This window comes from Pipistrellus kuhlii, unplaced genomic scaffold, assembly GCF_014108245.1.
Source record: "Pipistrellus kuhlii isolate mPipKuh1 unplaced genomic scaffold, mPipKuh1.p scaffold_m20_p_34, whole genome shotgun sequence".
NCBI classification, from domain to species: domain Eukaryota; kingdom Metazoa; phylum Chordata; class Mammalia; order Chiroptera; family Vespertilionidae; genus Pipistrellus; species Pipistrellus kuhlii.
In genome coordinates, this window is record NW_023425534.1 from 4,057,669 (window position 1) to 4,082,919 (window position 25,251).

The 25,251-nt window shown below is 48.2% G+C and overlaps 1 protein-coding gene across 7 annotated transcripts in view; it reads left to right on the plus strand.

Moving 5' to 3' along the window:
* Window positions 1-16,646, plus strand: part of NMNAT1 (nicotinamide nucleotide adenylyltransferase 1) — an 18,224-nt gene extending 1,578 nt beyond the window's left edge. Inside the window, exons 1-8 of one of the 7 annotated variants that reach the window (XM_045570601.1) lie at window positions 1,793-2,114; window positions 3,214-3,303; window positions 4,260-4,362; window positions 11,476-11,646; window positions 12,556-12,739; window positions 13,088-13,207; window positions 15,434-15,573; window positions 16,117-16,646. In XM_045570601.1, the coding sequence (XP_045426557.1) occupies window positions 4,284-4,362; window positions 11,476-11,646; window positions 12,556-12,739; window positions 13,088-13,207; window positions 15,434-15,573; window positions 16,117-16,532 (1,110 nt within the window). In that variant the 5' untranslated portion in view covers window positions 1,793-2,114; window positions 3,214-3,303; window positions 4,260-4,283 and the 3' untranslated portion in view covers window positions 16,533-16,646. Of the gene's footprint in view, window positions 1-1,792; window positions 2,115-3,213; window positions 3,304-4,259; window positions 4,363-7,585; window positions 7,663-11,475; window positions 11,647-12,555; window positions 12,740-13,087; window positions 13,208-15,433; window positions 15,574-16,116 lie in introns of those variants that run through there. The other 6 variants (XM_036460800.1, XM_045570603.1, XM_045570602.1 and 3 more) reach the window with 6 other exon arrangements.
* The last annotated feature ends 8,605 nt before the right edge of the window (window positions 16,647-25,251 follow it).

A 25,251-nucleotide genomic window follows, 5' to 3' on the forward strand; every position in this document is an offset into this window, starting at 1 on the left:
TTTGTGTTGGTTTGGGTGTGTGCAGTCTTGAAGCTGAAAGTGCTCACCATACAGGCATCACTAGTATATTTGCCTGCTCTTCTTTCTTTTATTTTTTTAAATGTATTGTATTGATTTTTTTATAGAGAGGAAGGGAAAGGAACAGAAAGGCAGAAACATCAATCAGCTGCCTCCTGCACACTCCCTACTGGGGATGTGCCTGCAACCAAGGTACATCCCCTTGACCGGAATTGAACCTGGGACCCTTTAGTCCGCAGGCCAATGCTCTATCTACTGAGCCAAACCGGCTAGGGCCTGCTCTTCTTTCTTAGTGATTTAATCTGATCTAGTGGTTCTGAACCTTTGGGTCTTGCTTATAGTTAATGGAGAATGGAAAAGTATTCCTTGTGCATAAGTAAGAGAAGTTGGTTTGGGTTCCAGTGTTCAAACAAAAATAGAACCCAAGTCCTGGGAATCAGGGAGAAGAAATTGTAGAAATATGTATCAGGTAGGTAGTCATGGGAGAGAGCGTTGGAGAAAACAACCTCAGAACTGAGAGCCAGAACGGGAAACCAGATACAGACACATTTCAGAGATATTGCAATTCAGTCCCAGACCACCGTAATGAAGTGAGCACCGCAATAAAGCGAGTCATCTTTTTCCTTATGGAGGAGTTTGCCTTCAATTGGTAAAATAAAGTAAAAGCAATACCTGTGAAATGAAATGAAATGAAATGAAATGAAATGAAATGAAATGAAATGAAGCACAATACAATTAGGTACGTGGGTAAATACTGCTTGACAGCTCCAGTTCAGAACACTTCAACTTGGACTTGAGATGGAAGCCTATAGTGTGCAAGTTGCTCCAAATAGGTAGGGAAAACGCAGGGCAGATGAAACTTGAGTGACTAACAAGAAGTACCATGAGCCACCCTTGACTGTAATCGAACCTAGGACCCTTCAGTCCATGGGCCGATGCTCTACATACTGAGCAAAACTGGCCGTGGCTATTTCCTGGTTAATGTATGAATTATTCAGGTTTCTAATCACCAAGTTTTCGAAATATGACTGGGATACGGAAGGTGCTAGAAAATGCCAGTGTTGTGGATAGTGAATGTGTTTCAGTGACTTCCACTCCAGCAAGTCCCACCTGAACAGAGAAGCAGATGAAAGCAGCTATTTCTACTGTGAAGGTCTGTGCCTGTCATCCATGTGCTTGGGAGATATTTACATTGAATTTGTCCCTCCCGCCAATGGACACAGGTCTTTTCCTCAGGAAATAGAGGTGTCTCCCCTTCCTAAAGACATTCAGAACACCTGTGAGTATCTGGGTCCTACTTAAAATGCCTTAGCGTCTGCGACTACACAGAAAAAGTAAGAAGACGAAACATCATGTGGGTCACTTGGCTGTTTTCTAGATAGTAATTGACTGTCATGATGCATAAGATTGTCGTAACCCATATGGAGGAGATTGTGATTATTTTTCATTTTGTTTACTCCAATTTCCCGCTGCATTTTTTAAAAAGCAGTGAATTTCCCTAACCGGTTTGGCTCAGTGGATAGAGCATCAGCCCACAGACTGAAGGGTCCCAGGTTCGATTCCGGTCAAGGGCATGTACCTTGGTTGTGGGCACGTCCCCAGAAGGAGGTGTGCAGCAGGCAGCTGATCGATGTTTCTCTCTCATCGATGTTTCTCACTATCTCCTTTCCTCTTTGTGAAAAATCAATAAAATCTTTTTAAAAAGAAGCAATGAATTGACCTTGTTCAAACATGCAATCTGAATCACAGTTCCTTCGTAACTAAACCTTTGTTCATCACTAAGATTTATAATTTCCTTCTTCCTTTTCGGTACTTGTTTCTGTAGCAACCATGCAACTGTTGCTGTCACTTCCCTAAAACAAAAAGGCGGTTTAGAAAGTCAGAGTAATGGTCTTGAACGTATTTAATAGGAGGTCCTTATTTGGGGTGAGTTTGGTTGTGCTGTCAGCCCTGTGATTTGGGTTGATCTCTTCCTTTTTATCCATTGTCCATGCTCATTAATGCTTAAAGGCCACATTCTTTCAAGAAGTGGCTTTGATGTGCTTCCTGTCATAGCTCTGATGTTCAGCTGGTCATTTCATCTCGGGAGGAGCAGGGTAGGAGATGGTGATGTGTTTGCTGGCAGTGGCAGGTGCAGTGCTGCGGGGACAGGCTCACCCTGCTGGTGACATGTATCTGAGGCAGGAGACCTGCCATGCTTCAGACTGAGCAGCCCAGGCCTGAGGAAAGCACCCAGGATGAAGAATAAGATCTAGGCAGGCTGAGCCCACTGGGCCCTATAGGACACTTAGCCCACATAGCCACTCTGTCAACTCAGGGAAGCAGCCAAAATGCAGAGACAAAGAAACAGGTCACAAACGAAAGAAATGGAGGAAAGCAAACTACTGGATATAGAGTTCAAAACCACAGTTATAAGGTTACTCAAGAATCTTCTAGAAACCTCCAAGAAATTTAATGAGACCCTCAAGAATATGAAAAAGGGCCAACTAGAAATTAAGCATAAAGAATAAAGAATAACATACAGAGATCCAACAGCAAACTAGAGGATCCCAAGAATCAAGTCAAAGATTTGAAATACGAAGAAGCAAAAAACACCCAACTGGAAAAACAAAAAGCAAAAAGAACCCAAAAATATGAAGATAGTGTAAGGAGCCTCTGGAACAACTTCAAGTGTACCAACATCCAGATTATGGGGGTGCCAGAAGAAGAGAGAGAGCAAGATATTGAAAACCTATTTGAAGAAATAATGACAGAAAACTTCCCCTGCCTGGTTAAAGAAATAGACTTACAAGTCCATGAACAATGAGTGACAACAAATATCAAGTGAATCTAAAAATCAAGTGAATAAAAATTCTGAAGAACAGAATAAACTGTGAATATAATAGAATCAGGGGCATAGAAAGGGAGTGGACTGACAATTCTTGGGGGAAAGGGGGTGTGGGGGATGCGGTAAGAGACTGGACAAAAATCATACACACATGGATGAGAACAGGGGGCAGGGTAAGGGCAGAGAGTGGGATCAACTGGGTGGAGGGGAGCTATTGGGGGGGGGGGAAGAGGAACTGTAATAATCTGAATAATAAAGATTTATTTTTTAAAAAGTATGGGATCTAATGAAATGGCATGGCAGTAACGGGAGAAGGGTGGCTTTTTCTATCCTTTCTAACCCTCTCTGCTTTTTCTCTTGCTTTTCAGATGCCTTAGCTTCTTGGACTTCCCTTTGCCATGTGACAGTCCTAGCTGAGCTGTTACTTCCCCTGAGGGACCCATAAGCCTTTGACAAAGGTGGGTTTTAGGGACGTTTGTTGCTCACCTGTAGAAACCAAGCTGCTCACTGCTAGCAGCACAGACAAGTAGTAAAGTTCAAGAGTCGTTTTTTCTGTATTGGGAGGAGAAAAGCACTGTGAGGAATACTTGTGTGTGAATTGGAACGTATATTTAATGTGATTTTGCCACAAGGATATAAAGAGGCACTCACTTAGCAAGAGATGGAAGGCTTGCTGCTTAAGGTGCCAAACCTAGTCCCATGGTTCCACTGTTGGTTCATATCTTAACATAAAAAAAAAATCTTGCCGAAACCGGTTTGGCTCAGTGGATAGAGCGTCGGCCTGCGGACTGGAAGGTCTCGGGTTCGATTCCGGTCAAGGGCATGTACCTTGGTTGTGGGCACATCCCCAGCAGGGGGTGTGCAAGAGGCAGCTGATCGATGATTCTCTCATTGATGTTTCTAACTCTCTATCCCTCTCTCTTCCTCTTTGTGAAAAATCAATAAAATATATATATATTTTAAAATTCTAGCCAAATAGAACTCACAAAACACACACATACAAAAAACTTGCGGAATTTTTTTTAACTTTCCCTGGTGAAATGTTTAACGATGACATGTGTCTAATTAGGAATTCTATCTCCACATACGTCTATTTTTAGTGTCAGTAGAAAATAAACATCAAAGACTAACGGTGTATACAGCCAAGATTTCAGATTAAGATGAGCCTTTAGAAATTCATTATTTAGCCGAAACCGGTTTGGCTCAGTGGTAGAGCGTCGGTCTGCGGACTGAAAGGTCCCAGGTTCGATTCCTGTCAAGGGCATGCACGTTGGTTGCGGGCACATCCCCGTTGGGGGGTGTGCAAGAGGCAGCTGGTCAATGTTTCTCTCTCATCGACGTTTCTAGCTCTCTATCTCTCTCCCTTCCTCTCCGTAAAAAATCAATAAAATATATATATTTAAAATGTGCACAGTTAGTTGCCAAAACTGTTAACACCATGGTGCAGACGCCTTCCCCGAAGATCCCACAGCAAACACAGAAAGCATCCTCTTTGGTGCCGGTGGGACCGGTTCCAGGTGCCTGAGCAGCACAGTGCGACCTCACAGGACAGCACCACTTTCCTAGGCTCCCGCATCTCAGGAATCTACCCGAGTGCAGCCCTAATCAGATGTGTTTCCTCGCTTCCCTCCTCTGGAGCAGAAGTGCTCGGAGTTCAGCCAGCTCGGGTTTTCCTTGAAGACAGGTCCTTCTCTTACTGGCGATGCTGGTGATAATATAACGGGGACTATTTTGGGAATAACTTCCTTATTATCTTAGTCAAACCTTCCAGCAAAACTGTGCCTCTGGCACTCAATAACTACTTTTTCATTTTTAAAAAATCTCTTCCTGGCCAGTGTGTCTCCACTGGTTGGAGCATGGCCCATGCAGCGGAAGGTCGAGAGCTCGGTTGCAGGCTGGACCCCAGTGTGGGGCAGGGATACCGAGGCTGCCCGTTCAGTCCCTGGTCAGAGCATGTACAATGTGTCTCCCTCACGTCAGTGTTTCTCTCTCTTCTTGCTTTCCTCTCTAAAATCAATTTTTAAAAATCTCTTCTGTGTCTCTTTTTTTTTTTTTTTTTTTTAGATATATTTTATTGGTTTTTTACAGAGAGGAAGGGAGAGAGAGAGCTAGAAACGTCGATGAGAGAGAAACATCGACCAGCTGCCTCCTGCACACCTCCTACTGGGGATGTGCCTGCAACCAACATACATGCCCTTGACCGGAATCGAACCCGGGACCTTTCAGTCCGCAGACCGACGCTCTATCGCTGAGCCAAACCGGTTTCAGCTTCTGTGTCACTTTTTGATTTCAAGTTGTCAAGGCCCATTTTTCTACCCATATCATGTCCTACTCAGTAACTTTATTGAGTGAGTGAATTAATCTGCTATCTTATGTAATAAAGGGGTGATATGCAAATTGACCATCACTCTTAACATACAAGATGGCCACTTCCATGTGGACACAAGATGGATGCCACAAGATGGCCAGCAGGGAAAGGCAGTTGGGAGGGACCAGGCCTAAAAGGGAAGGCAGTTTGGGGGGGGACCCAGGCCTGTAGGGGAGAACAGTTGGGAGGACCAGGCCTGCAGGGGAGGGCAGTTGGGAGGAACCAGGCCTGCAGGGGTGGGCAGTTAGGGGTGACTAGACTGGCAAAGGAGGGCAATTAGGCATCAATCAGGCTGGCAGAGGAGTGTTAGGGGGTGATCAGGCTGGCAGGCAGAAGCGGTCAGGGGCAATCAGGCAGGCAGGTGAGCAGTTGGGAGCCAGCAGTCCTGGATTGTAAGAGGAATATCCAACTACCCATTTAGGCTCCATCCTACCTAAACTGGCAGTCAGACATCCCTCGAGGGGTCCCATATTGGAGAGAGTGCAGGCTAGGCAGAGGGACACACACCGCCCCGCCCCCATGCTTAAATTTCGTGCACTGGGTCTCTAGTTTTTATATAACTAGAGAATTTTATAACATCATAAGAAGTCGCAGAATGACTAAAGAAGTTTTTAAAATCTTCATCTGAATTTTTTCTTACATTTCCATCCTTGAGGAAGTCCTGTCTTACCATTTAGCAGACACTTCGAGCTGGTCAGAGTGGCTGCACACTCACCAGTTGCGAAGAAAGAAAAGATGATATTACCGACCAGGTTGTTGAGGAGAGGTTGACTGCAGTACCGCAAAGAGCTGGGCCTAAAAATCAGTCCACTGGGTTGCACATTACTTATTACTTGTCAGAATAATAAGAATCGGCTATAAGCATAACACGGAAGGTGCTGCGACCCTGGCATTCTAACCCAAAGCTGGCACTAGGTTCATTTGGCTCCGGGCAGCTCACTTCTCTTAAGGACCTTAATTCCTTTAGTGTGGCTCAAGCTAATGCTGTAAGACAGCCCACCAGTAACCATGAGTTATTAATATTCATAGTTGGTGGAGAAATAAAGTTTGCCATTTCTCTAATTTAGGGGTGTCGAACTCAATCAGAGAAGGGGCCAAAATCTAAAATCCAGCCTAAATCGCGGGCCAAATGGTTTACTGAACAGTCATAAACTGTCATTGTGATGGAAACGCAGCAGAGTGCAGTGATGACAGCGCGGTGCGGGCCACATTGCAAGGCCTGGCGGGACGGATTTGGCCTGCGGGCCTTGTGTTTGACACATGTGCTCTAATTCATGTTAATTTGCTGTTTTGGTGAAATATTTTTATGGAGCCCAACCGATGCAGTTCAGAGGTTGGGCATTGACTTATGAACCAGGAGATCACGGTTGGATGCCCTGGTTTTGGGCTGGATCCCCAGTGTGGGGCATGCAGGAGGCGGCCGATCAATGATGTATCTCCCATCATTGATGTTTCTGTCTCTCCCTGTGCCATTCATTCTGAAATCAATAAAAAAAAAATTTTTAAAGAAAGGACAAACAAGAAAAACATTCTGTGGAAATTGCAGCTTTCCAGAGTAAGGGAATATGCTTTACTGCACACAAACATCCTGTAATAGAAGTTGGCCAGATACAGTGTCACAGTTCCCGCCCCTTCTCCGTCATTTAAGTGGATTCTCAGTTTTCAGGTACTTGTCCAATATCAATGTTCTTAGAGGTGCGATTCTCTTATTTTGAGTGTGCCAACTTGCATTTGCTTCATTTGTCCAATAAGAAAGTGAACTGATTTTTTTTTCTGCCAAGACTAATTTCCAACTCGAATCTAAACGAACACATCGAGGCATAACCTGGTCGGGTGTGCCTGTCGCCCTCAGCCCTACAGACGTCAGGTGACGCTAGGCTATGGGACTGCTCCCTGGGGAATACATGGAGACGTTGGTGCCTCATTGTCTCTCCTTATGAAATGAGACTCAGTCTGCCCAAATCCCGTGATGCTCACGGCATTGAGATTGTTGACTTTTCCAAGAGGTGAAGCGGGTGGCTCCCATCAGTGATAGGGGCAGACACAATGGGGCAGACTGCAATTAAACACGTGACAGGAATCGCAGAGAGCACCCGAACCGCCCCCACAGCTGAGACCCAGACCCTCAGCTGCCAGGTGAGGGCTTGGCTGGGGAAAGAACTTACCTTAGCATAGGGGTGTCGAACTCAATCAGAGAAGGGGCCAAAATCTAAAATCCAGCCTAAATCGCGGGCCGAATGGTTTACTGAACAGTCATAAACTGTCATTGTGATGGAAACGCAGCGAGTGCAGTGATGACAGCGCGGTGCGGGCCACATTGCAAGGCCTGGCGGGACGGATTTGGCCCACAGGCCTTGTGTTTGACACATGTGCCTTAGCAGAACGTAAAACGGGGAGCCAGAGTGGCGATCACACACAAGGACACGGTCCCTCGGCTGCAGGGGACACAGTGAGTTCCATTTCACATAACCGTGTAGTGATGAACTGGCTTTCAGAAACCAGGGCCAGTCTCTGTTTCAGATAATGTAACATTAAACCACAGAGAGAGAGTTTTACACAGGCAAGGATGAATTGAGATCCATCCCATTAGAGCAAAGTTATGTCTAAGAATATTGCAATAAGAATATTAGAAGTGCCTTGCCCGGTGTTGCTCAGTGATTAGAGCATCGGCATACAGACAGAAGGTTCCATTCTTGGTTAAGGTCATGTTCCTGGGTTGCAGATTTGACCCTACATGCAGGAGGCAACCAATCAATGTGTCTCTCACATCAATGTGTGTGTCTCTCTCCCCTTCTCTCCCTTCCACTCTCTCTAAAAATCAATGGGAAAAATGTTTGTGGGGGAGGATTAACAAAGGAAGGAAGGAAAGAAGCAAGGGAGGAAGGAAGGATATTAAAAGTAGCTACCGTTATTCAGCTCCTACTGTGTCACAGGCACTGTTGATACTGATTTCTAAGGAGTCTTTAGAACTTTGGTTCCTTTTTCATGACTAAATTAAGGCAGTAAGGCAACCCACAAGTAATAGCATGAATTATTAATACTGAGCAGACAAATGTGTCATTTTACATGCATTTTCTCACTTAATAAGCACAATTACAATGAGATAAGGACTGTGGCTCCCCATTTGATAGATGAGGAAACCGAGACTCTGATTAAGTGTCTTAGGACAAACACCTTGTAGTTAGAGGTAGAGCTAGGCCCTGGCGGTTTGGCTCATTGGATAGTGTTGGCCTGCAGACTGAGGGGCCCAGGTTCGATTCCGGTCAAGGGCATGTACCTTGGTTGCAGGCACATCCCCAGTAGGAGGTGTACAGGTGTCAGCTGATCGATGTTTCTCTCTCATCAATGTTTCTAACTCTCTATCCTCTCCTTTCATCTCTGTAAAAAAACCAATAAAATATATATTTTTTTAAAAGGTAGAGCTAGGATGTGAACCAGGTCTGAGAGTCCTAACTGGGCCTCTATGTAGTGCTGCCTCTGCTTCCAGCCAGATGGTTAATGCTGAGCCTCACTTATAAACTGAGGGCTACCCTGCCGACCACAGCCTAACCACCAAGTGCAGTCTGCTGTTACTGCTAGGACATTTTGGAATCTCTTGAGGTTCCGTGTATATAGTTTTTGTGCAACTAATAGTTTTAGCCCTTCACCATAAACTCTTTCAGTCATTTTTAGTATTTATTTATTGGGTTTAGCACTGAATGCCTTTAGGGTATTTGTAGAAATCAAATTTACCCTCCAGAGATTATCTCCAGTGAAGGTACTCTTATACTCTAGGTTATTGAACGCAATGGCATGTTGGTAGACTAAAATACAGTTACATGCTTAAAGATACTGTTTTTAAAGGAGCAGCTTCTTCTTAGAGGTATAATTCCAGAGGTGGTCACGTCAGCAAATGCGGCACCCTGAAACGGGAGCCACACAATTCCTGTTCTTTCTGGGAAAGTTCATGTTTTACACACTGGCTGCATTGTTAGAAAATGTTTCTTTGCTGTCTCCACATCAGGGTTTTTAAAACCTAAGAAGGCCCGTGAAATCGAACTTGAAAATGGAAAGTACATTTTAGTTACACGTCAGGACTCAGTTCACCTCACTGGGCTGGGGGGGGCCTCTTACAGCCGGAGCTGGTGAGACCTGGGCCGCCAGCAGGCTCCCGGCAGGCTGAGCGGGCCAGACAGAAGGGGATCATGGCGACACCGGACCTCGAGCACCTGGAGCAAAGCAAGGCGGACCCCAGACAGGCTGTTAGAGCGCCCAGACCACCTCCCGGCGGCCCTCGGCCCGCCCGGCCCTCCCGCACAGGTGCCCACAGGAGCAGGGAGGTCCCCTCCCGAGGGGCAGGCCCCTGTGTTTCTAAGCCCCTCTGGGCTACGGCCGGAGCTCACGGTAACTTAAGTCTCCTTGGCCTTGAGGGTCTAGTTTAGTCTGAGCTCAGGTCAGGGGATTAATAGGGCCGAGTTAGACGTCTGAGGCGGGTCCTGACTGACAAGGGAGAAGGTCTTCTTTACTGGGAGAGCTCAGCTTCCGGAGCCCTCCCCCTGGGAGTCCCTGGGGACCTGAGCGCGTCCCCGAGGCCTGGAAGTGAGAGGGAAGGGGTGTGCTTCGAGCTCTTTGTTCCATCCTCCCTGTGCAGCGGGCGGCTCCCCTGGGCATCCGCTCCTGACCTCAGCGTCCTGTTCTCCCAGCTCCCAGCTCAGTCTCCCTGGGGGAAAGGCACCTGAAACCTGAGATGGGTGGGACTGGACACCGGGCTCCAGCTGAACCCAACCCCTCAGCTCTAGAGAACAGGCATTCCCAAGGGGGGCAGAAGACCACACGGGAAGCGTTTTCAGGAAGGAAGGTGATGCCTTTTGAGCTGGAGAGGGCCTGCTCGGTGTCCAGCACAGTGGGGGAGAGTAGAGCTGCACCGCAGGGCATCACAGAAATTTCAGAGCCCTGGGCAAAGGGAGATCCTACAGGCTTCAGGGGAGAAAATAAAAGTCACATTTAGAGGATCCAGAATGGAAAATAATTTCTGCCCAGCTGGTGTCAGCCAATGCTTCGGGAAGGGCATGTACCTGGGTTGCAGGTTAGATCCCTGTCCGCTGTCAGGGCATGTAGGAGGAAACCAATTGATGTGTCTCACATCGATGTTTATCTCCCCCCCCCCCCCCCCCGAATCTACCAAAAGAAATTGCTGAAAAAGTTGGCTGGGATTGCTTTAGGGAACTGGATGGAGGGGATGGTAAGCAGGATATGGCTACTGGCTGTCACCTGAGATTTCTCATTCTATCTACACTAATAAAAGAGAAATATCCAAATTGACCATGCCTCTTTGGTGTCCACAGCCAATCAGGAGTGGGTATGCAAATTAACCCAACAAAGATGGCGGGTTAATTTGCACATGCAGGTATGGAGCAAAGACTGAAGATGACTGAAGGCTGAAGAGGCTTGTCTTCTCTGCTGTGGCTGGAGCAAAGGCCTGAGTCCCGGGTGCCAAAGGAAAACTGGTGCCAGCAACCAGGGGAAGGAAGGCCTATTGCATGGATCTTCTTGCAACAGGCCTCTAGTTAATTTAGTAAAAGTTTCTTAATAAGATTTTCAGATCACATGTCTCCCATTACTTCATAGGTTTATGGAAATATCAAATGGAATAATTTGAATGAAAAAAGAAGTTTGTAGAGTATAAACTGTTATTCAGCAGAAAGTGATATGATCATGTTGACTTAGAGACAGAACAATGGTTTGAAGGGCAGGTTGCTCGTGAGCCTGGGTCAGCTGTGGGTTTGCTGTCCCGGGCCAGGCTCAGCCAATCTCACCTGGGCTGGCTCTCATATCTGCACTGGTTGTGGTTTGGCTCGTTAACACCAGGGTGGGATGTTGGCCTCGGCCACATAACTTCCACATACCCCATCCCATGTGCCGTCTGTCAGCGGGAGTACAGCACTCTCACGTGCTGGGTTACCCTCCCCCAATAGGCCTGGGCCCGTCTCGGGGCAGAGGCAAGAATTCGAAAGAAAGTGAGAGTGTGCAGAGCCCCACCTGGCATACTGTCACATCTGCCACATCCTTTTGGCCAAAGCAAGTGACAGAACGTGGGAAGGAGATCCTTTGTGGTAGGAGCTGTAAGTTCACGCTGAGAGGAAGGATGGAGAAATGGGGCCACCGTTTACAATCATGGAGCAGTCACTGAAGCCAAGTATTCTGACCCATCTATTGTATTTGAAATGAGAGCACAGAGGGTGTCAGAGGCCTGTGACTGGTGTTCCTTTTCCTTTGTAGACAGATAACCCGGGAGGTGCCAGAGTGTGCCACTTAGATCAACACCTTCAGCGTCCCAGCATGGAAAATCCCCAGAAGACAGAGGTGGTTCTCCTCGCCTGTGGCTCCTTTAACCCGATCACCAACATGCACCTCCGGCTGTTTGAGCTGGCCAAGGACCACATGAACGCAACAGGTAGGAACAGTCACAAAAGCAGCGGTGGCGTTCAGAGCACTATCCCCAAATATGGCCCCGGGGCATATTGGATATTTTGAGCCGAAGGAGTTTGAGCAACCTGCAGAATCAGGGCAGTCACTCGGACCTCCCCGCCCCTTCTCCTCGGAAGCAGGTCACAAAACCCTATAGGAGAGGCGCCCTCTCGTACACCCTCGTAGAAGGCACATGCTTACCTCCGCAAACAAAGGGGTGCCAGGAAGAACCCGAGTAGAGGAGCCTGCCTTAGTTTCTCCGCTTGCTACACTTACCTCCTGCTCTTTGCCCCTTCCTGTTTCTCCACGGCTGTCTACTCTGCAAACCTAGCATTGAACACGCAGGTTCACCTGCTTCCTGGGGTCTTCACGTCCTTATGAAGGCTCCCGTGTCCTGTAAAGCTGACATTAAACAAATGCGTGTGCTCTCCTCCTGTTCATTTCTCTTTCTCAGTTTAATTTTCAGACCCAGCCAGGGAGGGTCTTCTTCCTTCCCTCCATAGGCGAGATTTATCTTGTTACACAAATGCTCACGTTCTATGCTGATAGATGGGTGGGTGCTCAGACTCATAAACAAGAAACTAAAATTAAAAATGAGGTATAATTTTCCCATCACATGGACAAACATTTTTAAACTCCTTAGTGCCAACAATCAGAGGTAGAGGAGATGGGGCTCTTTATACTGTAGGTGGACAGTACAACTTGATTAAGGCATTTTACAAAGCAGTTCTATGTGCTGTCAATGTTACCACAGTTACGAATGAATGAACATTACAAGTTGTTATATGTAAAAAAATAAGAAAGGGGATATTTGGTTAAAATCATATCGTGATACTATTTCCTGTGCATAAAGTTTAATTTGTTCTGCCTCATGTCGATCCGAACTCTCTACCAGGAAAATACAGAGTTATCAAAGGCATCATTTCTCCCGTCGGCGACGCCTACAAGAAGAAAGGGCTCATCTCTGCGCACCACCGAGTGGTCATGGCACAGCTGGCCACCAAGAACTCCGGCTGGGTGGAGGTGGACACCTGGGAGAGCCTGCAGAAGGAGTGGGTAGAGACTGCGAAGGTGCTCAGGTATCTGTGGGAGGTCAGCCGTGGGGGCTCCCGGGAGTGGGTCAGCGCCTTCCTTGGCGTTGGGCCACGTGTTCGTGGTGCCAGTGTCTGAGCTACGGGTTTCCAGCACGGTCCCCAGGGCTGGAAGGGCGGAGGCTGTGCGGTTCCCGTGCGAGGTCGTTGCACAGCCGTGGAGCACAGAAGCAGGCAGCGTGTTCCCGAACATGTGTCTTGCATTGTGTGCTGACGTGTTTGCTGGTTACTATGCGAGGCTGTTAGCGAACGTGCAGGGAAGCCTGCTGGCCTGGCCGTGCCAAGCGAGAAAGGCGGCGTTGTAAGGTGATGTCATTGCCATGAGCCTCCCGAGAGGCAGGTATTCAGGACGGGAAGCCATGATGCTGGGTCACGGACAGACCTGTCTGTGTGCTGCTTCCATGACAACATACAGGCTTGTCACACACCTGTCTTACGCCTTTCAGACAGTTCCAGGTGAGGGATCAGAAACCAGAGTTACATCTAGTTATTACTTAATGCTATCTTGAATATAAAATAGAAGGGCTTTCTGAAAAACCTTTCTGCTCAACGTCCATCCTTAAAGTTCTGAACCTTCCAAGTCAGGTAGGATTCAAACAGGAACTAGAAATCACATTGAATATTTTAAGCAGAAAGGGGCCTAGATCAGTGGTCGGCAAACTCATTAGTCCACAGAGCCAAATATCAACAGTACAACGATTGATATTTCTTTTGAGAGCCAAATTTTTTAAACTTAAACTTCTTCAAAATAGACTCGCCCAGGCCGTGGTATTTTGTGGAAGAGCCACACTCAAGGGGTCAAAGAGCCGCATGTGGCTCGAGAGCCGCGGTTTGCCCACCATGGGCCTAGGTGATTGGGCAAAAGTGTTGAAAGGGCTGGAGGAGTGGGAGTCGGGCTTGTTCAAGGTCACACCTCCTTAGCCACAGCCAGAGTTCAGGAAACTAACTTCCTGCCTTTGCTACCACCACCTTCTGTTCAACCACCCCGTCCCCTGAGGTGGTGACCGGACCACGGATTACAGTCTGGCCGCCTCGCTCATGCTGTCACATGACTCATCCGGCTTCACAGCTGCAGAAAGATGGCCTCTCTCCCTTCTTCCTTCCAATCACGAGTGAACCTCATTGGCAGGATATCCCTCACGCCCAGAACCTGCTGCCAGGCCCCGGGCACTGCATTCTGGGTAGAGTTGGCCAGGACCCGGGCACTGTGTTCTGGGTAAAGTTGGACACTGAGCTGCAGGCGACACCTTGTCAGACACCAGGCTCTGCATCCCCGCCTTTCCCACCCCCTCTGGCTTCCTAGCAGCCTGCTGTCTATTATATTGTCCTTTAGCTCAGGAATTCAGGAGGGAAGGGGTAGGGGACACAAGGACCCAGGGTTTGCTCCATGAATGTGGCTCATGTTAATTGAGTAACTGTACAGTTGTAAGTCCTGCGGAGAAGAAGCCAGACACAGGTGCTGCCTGTAGGCCTTCCTTTCGGCCTTGGGCACTTGTCCCCTCCAGGACCTTAGCCGTGGCATTGAGGTTCTCCATTACTAGGTCAAGCCACACTCTTCAGAAGTCAAGAGTGTGGGCTCTGGGACCAGACTGCCAAGATTTCAAATCCTGGCTCCGCTGCTTACAAGCTAAATGAGCCTGGGCCAATTAGCCAGTGTCCTCTCAGTGGGGATAACAGGCAACTCTGATGTAATGGTGGCAGCCATGCAGGCTTTATAATAGCCAAGACATTCACTCAATCAGGTTGTCATTAAAAGTCTCCTATGTCCCAGGGACTCTGCTAGGCGCTGGAGTTGGGACTTGAGCTTTCCCCCTCCATAGTGGGGATGAAATAGAATAGAGTCCTGGCCGGGTTGGCTTAGTAGATAGAGTGGCGGCCTGCGGACTGAAGGGTCCCAGGTTCCATTCCAGCCAAGGACACACGTCCAGGTTGTGGGCTCAACCCCCACCAGTAGGGGGCGTGCAGGAGGCAGCCAGTCAATGATTCTCTCTTATCATTGATGTTTTTACCTATCCCTTTCCCTTCTTCTCTGAAATAAATAAAAATATTTTGAAAATAATAATAATGGAATTTTTGTAAAATAGAATTGATAGAATAATTATTATTTAAAAACATTTTATTGATTTGAGCGCGAGAGAGAAACATTGATGTTAGAGTGAAATAGGGATCAAACCCACAACCGGGGTATGTGCCCTAACAAGGAATCGAACCTGCCACCTTTTGGTGTATGGGATGACGCTCTCACCAACTGAGCCACACCATCCCGAGCTAAGACAATAATTATGATTTATTATTATTTATGGCATGGGGTGTTGAGAACAGTTAATCAGATAATCCAAGCAAAGGGTTTAGTTGTGCTTTGCACATAGTCAATGACGTGCACTCGTGTTGTTATGACCCAGACACACAAAGCTGAGGATAGAACAGCTGCCATGTTGTGCTCCCAGCATCTTCCTTGCTTTCCGTTCCCGATGGCCGGGACCGGGGACTCCAGTGTCCTGGCCAGCCTCCATTCTGACTGACAGGGCACCGGGTGTACCGGCGGCTGAATGTTTTTACCATCACCTCCTTCAGCGCTGGACCCGAGGCCCGTGGGCATCTGGCTGCCCGCCGAGCAGAGGGACCATGTGTGGTTGAGCTCTGGGAGGAAGAGGGCTGTGCTGTCATTTTGTTGTTTCACAGACACCACCAGGAGAAGCTGGAGGCCAGTGGCGGCGAGCAGCGGGACTCCCCTGTGCTGGAGAGGCCTGGCCGGAAGAGGAAGTGGACGGAACAAAGATCAGAAGTTAGTCAGAAGAAGCCGCTAGAGCCGCAGAGAAAAGGTCTGCATGTTTTCCCAGGACGTTCCGACTGGAGCCGATAAGCTTCTAGAGCTGAGCAGGCCCCTTTCTATTACCATTTTCTTTTTTAAATACTATATTTTTATTGATTTCACAGAGGAAGGGGAGGGAGATAGAAACATCAGTGATGAGAGAGAATCATTGATTGGCTGCCTCCTGCACGCCCCTCACTGGGGATCGAGCCCACAACCGGGGCATGCGCCCTTGACCAGAATCTAACTGTGACCTCCTGGTTCATAGGTTCAGCCACTGAGCCACACCAGCCAGACCTAGTTCCATTTTCTATTCAGGACGCGGGACGCCTGGAAAACGCCCTTGTACGTTTGCTGACGGAGGGAAGGGGGGTGCGAGGCGTCCTGAGCTCCCTCCCCCGCAGAGTCCTGAGCTTCTCAGCTGTCCTCCGTCTCTTGAGAATCTGAATCGGAAAAAGTGGAACCTTCTTTCCAGAAAAACACACCCATTCCTTTTGGCGGAGGGAGTTATTACAAAGCAAACCCTGACGCCGTGTTTTCTTCTTCGTCCCAGACGTGCCCAGGGTCAAGCTGCTGTGCGGGGCGGATCTGCTGGAGTCCTTCGGGGTCCCCGACCTGTGGAAGCGCGAGGACATCGCCAACATCGTGGGGAGCTACGGACTCGTGTGCATCACCCGGGCTGGGAACGACGCTCAGAGGTTCATCTACGAGTCGGACGTGCTGTGGCGACACCAGGCCAACATCCACCTGGTCAACGAGTGGATCACCAACGACATCTCGTCCACCAAGATCCGGCGAGCCCTCCGCAGGAGCCAGAGCATCCGCTACTTGGTGCCGGATCTCGTCCAAGAGTACATCGAGAAGCACGATTTGTACAGCGCCGAGAGCGAGGAGAGGAACGTGGGGGTCATCCTGGCGCCGCTGCAGAGAAACAGGGCCGCCACGAACTCCAGAACCACCACGGCCTGAAGCGTGCGCTTCCCCCGGGGGCTGAGCCGTCTGGGTGTCAGCAGCTGGGGGAGGAATTGGGATCCTGTTTCATAAACTGAAACTTGAAAGTTTGGTGAAAATCAGTAGTAAATTTAAATCAGGTTTACTTTTCCCCCTCTTTATCAGAAATTGCGAAGGTGATTGATTTCAATATTACCATCTTTTTGTTTTGAATGTACAAATCCTTTTATCTTTTTAAAAAAATATATTTTATTGATTTTTTACAGAGAGAAAGAGAGAGGGATAGAGTGTTAGAAACATCGATGAGAGAGAATCATTGATCAGCTGCCTCTTACACACCCCCTACTGGGGATGTGCCCGCAACCAAGGTACATGCCCTTGACCGAATCGAACCTGGGACCTTTCAGCCCGCAGGCCGATGCTCTATCCATTGAGCCAAACTGGTTTCGGCTCTTTTTATCTTTAAAAAAAAAAAAAGAAGTATATTTTATTGATTGTATACAGAGAGAAAGGGAGAGGGAGAGAGAGTTAGAAACATTTATGAGAAAGAAACATCGATCACACCCCCTACTGGGGATGTGCCTACAACCAAGGTACATGCCCTTGACCAGATTCGAACCTGGGACCCTTGAGTTCGAAGGCCGATGCTCTATCCACTGAGCCAAACTGGTTAGGGCAAATCCTTTTATCTTTAAAATAAGAGATTAGCAGCACCCAAACCAGAAGGCTGTTTAATCAAACTAACTATAAATCAGAAGTCAAAAGGGACACCTGGCTTTCTCCTTTCAGAGGAGCGAAGTCTGAAAGCCATGGTGCATGTGAAGGCCTCCCTGTAGTTATGAAGGGAACGGACATTTATGGATGCCTAATTCTGGGCCGAAGAAGTCCCTCTTCACACAGCCATCTCGCAAAAGGCAGCACAGAGCAGCCATCCCAGCTGTGCCAAGGCAGGCTGGGCATGTGCCTGGCAGGACCTTGGGCCCACAGAATGGCTGGTTAGTCCTCTCCAGGATACACCTGCCTGGAGCTCCGCCTTTGGGGGCAGGGAGTGGGGCCCAAGCCCTGGCGTGTTTGCAGAGGCAGACAGGTTTCTCCGATGCCCAGGAGGGAGCGAGCCTCTGGGTCAGTGTCTTACCGTTCTCCTAGCACAGGCCTAACCCTGGCCACCCGCCCTCATTCATCGTCAGGAGCCACTTTGGAGATGACATCACGCTAATGCAGTGTCTTATTCCAGAATGTGGTAAAGTGTCAGTACTCTCAGCTTTTATTGATAGCTTAATAATCAACACACTGGGTGGCCAGAGTCCCAGCTCAGGGTTGGGGCGCTGGTGAGGGCTGTGGAAGCTGTCAGCCCCGCCTGACGCTGAGGGTCTGAACAGCCTGCTGTTTCGTGCCGGCCACTGTGAATCTGCCTTTTGTGAACTTGTACCCTTTTCTCCTCTTGTCCCGTTGTGTGGACTTTGATCAAAATAGAACTCCCGAGTAATAAAGTCATAGCTGTATGTTAAAAATACAAGCTTGCTGTATGATCTGGTACTGATTAAAAATGTAGTGGACATTTTACCAATTGGTACAGCAAAAAGGCCAGAAATCGTTTTTTTATAGATTAGTGTTGTGGTTTGTGGAAATCATTCAGTGATAGAAACAGGACTAAAGTTACATTTCCAATGAAAATAGAATACCAGTAATCTACCTCTTGCAATTTATATTTCATACCTAGATGAAGGATTTATGACTGCAGAACAAAAGGTACTTGTAACTGTGACATTGCATCATCAAATCTGTATTCACAAAGGAAAAGGTTAAATAAAGCCAGCGAATAACTGTACATCCTACAGCTCCGGACATCATTACTGACGCCAACAGGTCAACTTCTTGAAGACGGGAAAACTTGGCACCCAGTAATTTTTCCTCTATTTGCTGAATGAATGAAAAGTTAGAATCTCAGGTCATAGAAATTGGGTCATTATTCTCCCTCCTTAGCTTTGTGGAACCTAAGAGTTGGAGCAGAACTGAAAAATAATGATCTAGAAGTAGCTTAAGCTGTCAAAATTTAGCTTTGACATCTCCTGAAAAACTACAGTTAGTTCATCTGAAATATTGTGGGAGCTGCAGAAAAGTTCCGATGCTAGAAATTTCTCTTATCGTCTGTTGCCTCTCTACCTAGAAGTGCGCATACCCTACTCAGCTATGTGTATGTGGGTATTTTTAAATTTATTTCAGAGAGGAAGGGAGAAGGTGAGAGAGAAACATCAATGATAAGAGAGAATCTTTGATTGGCTGCCTCCTGCACGCCCCACACTGGGAATTGAGCCCGCAATGCGGGCATGTGCTCAGAACCGAACCAGAATCAGCTTGTCTTGTGCCCTCCGACAGGAAAAGGCAAATAAGGGGGTAGGAGCACCCTGATTTTACTGTCTCTGTCAGGATGTTTTCCACCCGGAGCAGCAGGAAGCTCACTCCCAGTGACTGAAACAATAGGACCTTTACCAGGGTGGAGGCGGAGGGCAGGCAAGACTCAGGTTCTCGGGTTCAGTGAATCTTCTGTCAGCAAGGACCCGGCTCTCGTTGTCCCTCTGCTCTGCTGGTCACGTGTCCTAAAGCAGGCGCCCCTTAGTCAGAGGCTGGTCACCAGTAGCAAGTCTTCCTTGTTCGTGTTCAGAAGTGGAGAAAGGCTGGCTCTTCACAGCTGTTAAAATCAAGCCTTGCCCGGCTGGTGTGGCTCAGTGGTTGAGGGTCAACCTGTGAACCAGGAGGTCACGGTTCCATTCCAGTCAGGGCACATGCCTGGGTTTCAGGCTCGATCCCCAGTAGGGGACGTGAAGGAGGCAGCCAGTCAGTGATTCTCATCATTGATGTCTTTCCTTCTCTTTTCCTCTCTGAAATCAACTATTTATATATTTAAAAGGTTTAAAAACAAGCCTCAGCAGCCCCATCAAACTTCTAATATCTCGTTGGCTGATTCAGAGTCATTTAGTACTAGTAAACCTGCTTATCCCTAAAATCAACCACTGGCAAAGGAGGTAAGATTTCTGTGACTGGCTGAGCCTTAAACCAGTCCAGGAATTACCCCCCAGAAGAGGGCCACGCCCCCTGCCGGCAGGGCTTCCCTGCCCCGGGGAGGGGAGGCGTGGACGGTGGGAGGCTCACCTCAGTGTCCACGCCGTTCTCTGCTGGGCCCGGGTCAGGCTCCATCAAGTGACAGAGACCGGTTCTCCTCCAAGCGCTCTCATCAGCTCCCATCCATTACCGACCAGGAGGAACAGCGTTTGTACCCGAGTTTAGGACCTGGTCTTGGCTATAATTTTATGGTTTACTTTGCCAGCATCAAATGGAAGGGAAGAAAAAGGCTCAAATTTAGTCACATTTTCTCTCCTCTTTCCTTCCAGAGGTAATTTTATCCTTGTCTAGAAGAAAGGTTTTAGAATTATAAATGAGAAAAATTGCCTGGCCCATGTGGCTTAGAGGTTGGGCGTCGACCTATGAACCAGGAGGTCACAGTTCGATTCCCAGTCCAGGTACATGCCTGGGTTGCGGGCTCGAACCCCAGTGTGGGGCATGTAGGAGGCAGCCGATCCATGATTCTCTCGCACCATTGATGTTTCTATCTATCCCTCTCCCTTCTTCTCTAAAATCAATTTTAAAAATAAATAAAAAGGAGAAAATCACTTATCCCCTGGGCAAGTCCAATTTATGCCACTTCAACCAAAATTCAACCCTGTCCCTACTAGATGGCCCTTGCCCAGGCTGGCCAAAAGCCATACCTACCAGCACAGATGCTAAAGTCATTATTACTTATTTCTGTAACCTTCCTTTTCAGGCCAAGATTTAGAACAATAAGATTTTAAGGATAGGAAGTAAGTATGGTTTTTCCAATTCCTGTCCATCTGGAATATAAGCAGGCTTCATGCTCCAGAAATCTTGTCAGAGTTCATAGTTCTGTGCCCATTAAATGGCAAGGTACAGGTAATTCCAGGGTTTGAAAACAGCCTGTCATATTCCACCAAAGAAGCTATAGTTACGAGAATTAACAGCCTCATTCTGGGAGAGGCAAGGCAATGCCACTGTTTTCTTCTTTAGAAAAGGTGGTAGCCATTCATTCAACAAACACTACTTGCTAAGTAAGCACTGTGCTGGTGAGTGAGCTGAGCATGGTCTCTGCCCTTGAAATTATTTATTATTATTATTTTAAATATATTTTATTGATTTTTTTACAGAGAGGAAGGGAGCGGGATAGAGAGGTTGAAACATCAATGACAGAGAAACATCGATCAGCTGCCTCCTGCACACCCCCTCCTGGGGATGTGCCCGCAACCAAGGTTCGTGCCCTTGACCGGAATTGAACCTAGGACCCTTCAGTCCGCAGGCTGACGCTCTATCCACTGAGCCAAACCAGTTTAGGCTGCCCTTGAAATTATAATGAAAAAGGTCATCAATGGGCCTGCCTGGGTAACTCCATTGGTTAAAGAATCGTCCGGATGCACCAAGGCTGAAGGTTCCATCCCCTGTCAGGGCACATACAAGAATCCAGCAATGAATGCCTACTAAATACGTAGAACAGCAAATCAATGTTTCTCTCTCCCTCTCTCCCCTCATTTCTCTCTAAAATGTTTCAATAGATTTAAAAAATAAAAAGCAGTCAACAAACAAACCAAAAAGAGAGAACTGTGGATTGTGCTGACTAGAAGGTAGTAAGCAGAGCCGCGAGGCAGACTCAATGTACATGAGAAGTGATATCAAAGGCTGTTCTGGAAAGGTGACGCTTAGAGGTTTTTGAAGAGATCCAAGGCTTTCTCTGTCCAAGTTCTAACCCAACTGGGAAATAAGATGAACAGAAAGCAAGACATGGAGCATCTAAAGGCACTTTAATTACTGACTAAGTCTAGGTTAGAAGCCATAACTTAGGGTGAGGGTCAGAAGGGGGATGGATTCCCATGACAGATTATTTTTATGTTTTTAGTTTAGGTTTTTTTTATTGTCCAAAGTTTTTATTTTTTTTATTGTTTAAAGTATTACATATATTAGAATGTATATCTCCTTTTCCCCCCACTGACCTTCCCCCAGCCTCCCCTACCCCTGTCGCATGCCCTCATCCCCCCCCCCCCCAGTGTCTTGTGCCCATTGGTGGACTTATATGCACACATACACGTCCTTTGGTTGATCCATCTCCTTCCCTCCCCAGCACTCCCCAGCCTTCCCGCTGCAATGTGACAGTCTGTTCTGGGCGGGACAGATTATTTTGAAGGAGGCCATTCTAAGATCTCCCATTGCACATGCTCTGACAGCGTGACGCTGGGAGGTGCGGTCCGTGGTCCCTCCCTGTGGGCCCAGGTGGGTGGAAGACGGGTGGGAGTGATGGTGCATGACTTCTGAGACCAGCTCAGAGGAGATGGGCAGCGTCTTCCCGGCCCTCCCGGGACACACCCTCTGAGAACCCAGCCAGACAGCCAGACAGCCAGGCCTGCTGTGAAGGCGCCCACACTTCCAAGCACCCATGGTGAGGCCCAGTGCGGAGGAACCTGCCCCCAGCCCACAGGCCTGGCTGAGCTCCCAGCCGAGAGATAGGCAACACCAATTCACCAGCCAGGAGACTGAGCCATTTGGGAAGTGACTTTTCCAAACCGGAGTCACGGGACCCGGCTGATGCCTCAGGGAGCTGAGAGGAGCCGCCCTCTGCGAGGTCCCCCAAACGGCAGGTCTGCGAGCAAACGAGTAGCTTTTTGTTGTTTTCAGTCATCACCTTCTGGAGGCAGATAATAACTGACACCCTCATTCCCCGGGCAGACTTGGGAGCAGTCTGCCGGAGGGCACGTTTGGGTCTTCTGGTCCCTGTTATAAGGAGAGAAGGGAAAATGAAATACCCTGTGCTTAGAAGTTGTGATCGATCCACTGCCGAGTTGCTAAAAATTGGGTCAATGGCAAGGCACTCCCTCAGGTTTTCCTGAATTTTTCCCCCGTTTCAGCCACGAAAGACCCACATCCGGGGCCCTGGCTCCTCCAGTCTGGAGGGAACCAGCGTGGTGGTCGCTGGTTCCCTCCAGACTCAGTGCCCTTTATCAGGTGACACCTCCCGCCTCCATGAGGAGGGAGTGTGGGTTGGAGAGAGGCGGGTATTCAGGGACCGTTCCTCTCTGCCCAGAGCATGATGAGCAAAGACTGGCACTAATATTAGGTCTAGTAATAATTAATGTCGTTTTCTAATACTTTTTAAAATCGAATTTATTTAAACAATACAACAAAATTTAATCAACAATATAGTTGCCGTTGTTTTCTACTACTTGTGCCCAACGCTCAGGAAGCATTTTAATCCCTCGGTTGTAAAATTCTTGTGATTTTGATGCAAAAAATTCGGTCAATGCATTTTTGAGGCATTCTTCATTATTAAATTTTTTTCCAAGAAGAAAGTTTTGCAAAGAACGAAACAAATGGTAATCGGAAGGGGCAATATCAGGAGAATATGCAGGTTGAGGGAGAACTTCCCATTCCAACTGGCGCAGTTTTTCAGCAGTGATTCTTGCAGTATGCGGTCGTGCGTTATCGTGGTGAAGAATTTCGCCCTTCCGATTAATCAGTGCGGGTTCTTTTTCTCTTAAAGCTTGGGCTAACCTTTCCAATTGGGCACTATACACTGCACTTGTAATGGTTTGGTTAGATGGTAAAAGTTCATAATGAAGAATTCCTTTAAAATTCCACCAAACACACAACATCACTTTTTTCACATGCAAGTCAGGTTTTGGCGTGGGCTGCGGAGCCTCATTTTTGTCCAACCATTGAAGCCGCCTTTTCAAAGTAACATATAGCACCCATTCTTCACCTCCGGTAACAATTTGTTCTAAAAACAGCAAACGGTTTTGACGAGAGAGGAGCGAACTGCAAATTGTGACTCTGATTACGGTTGTTGTCGGTCAACTCATGAGGAACCCATTTTCCAAACTTTTGGACTTTGCCAAGTGCACGCAATTGATTGGAAATTGTTTTTTGTGAACAATTTAAAGTTGTTGCAAGCTCTTGTTGGGTAATTTGAGGACTTTGCACCAAAAGAGCTTGAAGAGCTTCTTGATCAAAATTGGACACACGGCCTCGACCACTCTTGTCATCTAACAAAAAATTTCCCTCGCGAAATTTCTCAAACCAACGCTGGCATTTTCTGGCGCTAACTGCATCTTGACCAAGAGCACTACAGATGTTTTTTGCAGCCTCACTTGCTTTTCTTCCTAATTGGAACTTGTAAAGCATGCAGTGCCGAATATGCTCTTCATCCGCCATCTTCTTAGCCCTAGTTTTGCAACAAAAACCAAACCAAACACAAACTTTTTCAAGCAAAACTTGTTAATTGCACTTCACACGTTCTGTAGATACCACGTGTTTGAAGGTTATGTCAATACAAGTCAACGCCAAGCAAGATTTTAAACGAATGTTTTAAAACGACATTAATTATTACTAGACTGAATAGTAACTTTTGAACCAGAAGCCACGGAGCCAGCCATGCAGAACCCAGGGAAAACAGCCCAGGAAGCGGGAGCATCCAGTACAGACCCCAGGAAGGCGAGGGTGACCTCTGCCAGCACTGCGGCCTCAGCACACCTGGGGGACCAGAGGTCCTGAGCAGAATGGAATGGGGGGAGGCGTGCCCAGGAGCCCCCTCAGGAAGGGCTGTTGGACCTCCGCAGAGGCGCCCATTTCCATTTAGGACAATGGGGATGGCCCTGAAGGGCTGTAGGCAGCGGTGCAATAAGATCTGAGATGCAGCCAAAACCGGTTTGGCTCAGTGGTAGAGCATCGGCCTGCGGACTGAAAGGTCCCAGGTTCAATTCCGGTCAAGGGCATGTACCTTGGTTGCTGGCACATCCCCAGTAGGAGGTGTGCAGGAGGCAGCTGGTTGATGTTCTCTCTCATGGATGTTTCTAGCTCTATCTCTCTCTCCCTTCCTCTCTGTAAAAAATCAATAAAAAGAAATTATATATATATATAGATAGATAGATAGATAGATAGATATAGATATAGATATAGATATAGATATATAGATATAATCTTAGTTGCATTTCTCACAAGCGTGCCTGGCTGCAGTCTGGAGAGCGGGTTGACGGGATCAGAGAGGAAAGAGCCAGGCCAGGAGGAGGGAAGGCCTGAGGGCGGCCCAGGTTGGGATGTGGAACCAGCAGATCCTGCTGATGGGCTGGGAACCGGGCGCAGAGAAGGGAGTCTGGGATGCACTGGACAGAGCAGGGCGCTGGAGCAGTGTCGTGTGCTCCCTGTCTCAGGTGTGTCAGGCCAGGCCTGAGGACAGCCGTGGAGACATCACCATCACCGAGGCGGCCAGAGAGCCGCCCGGGGCTGGGGAGTCAGGCCGCCGGGTTCGCCCTTGGCCAGGCTGCCTCCTCTGCCGTGTCCGATGGGGACAGTAAGTAACCGCCGGGGAGGGACCCTGTGACAGTGATAACACAGTGACCGCTCAGCGGTGTGGCCTGGGTGTGTGAGTGCAGAGCTCCCGGAGTCAGCGTGGACGTGACCTCTCGGCCTGGACAGCCGGGGCCCCGCGCACGTTTGGGGAGCGGAGGGGGGAGCCCGGGAACAGGGCAGAAGGCGGAGCGCGGCCCGGAGCCAGCGGAGGCGGGAGGGAGGGAGGGAGAGAGGGTGTCCGGGCGCCACGCCCTCTGCCCCCATCCATTCCCCGCCCCCCATCCTCCCGTCCCCCCATATCCCCGCCCCCGTCCCGCTCTTCGGCCGCCCGCCGCCC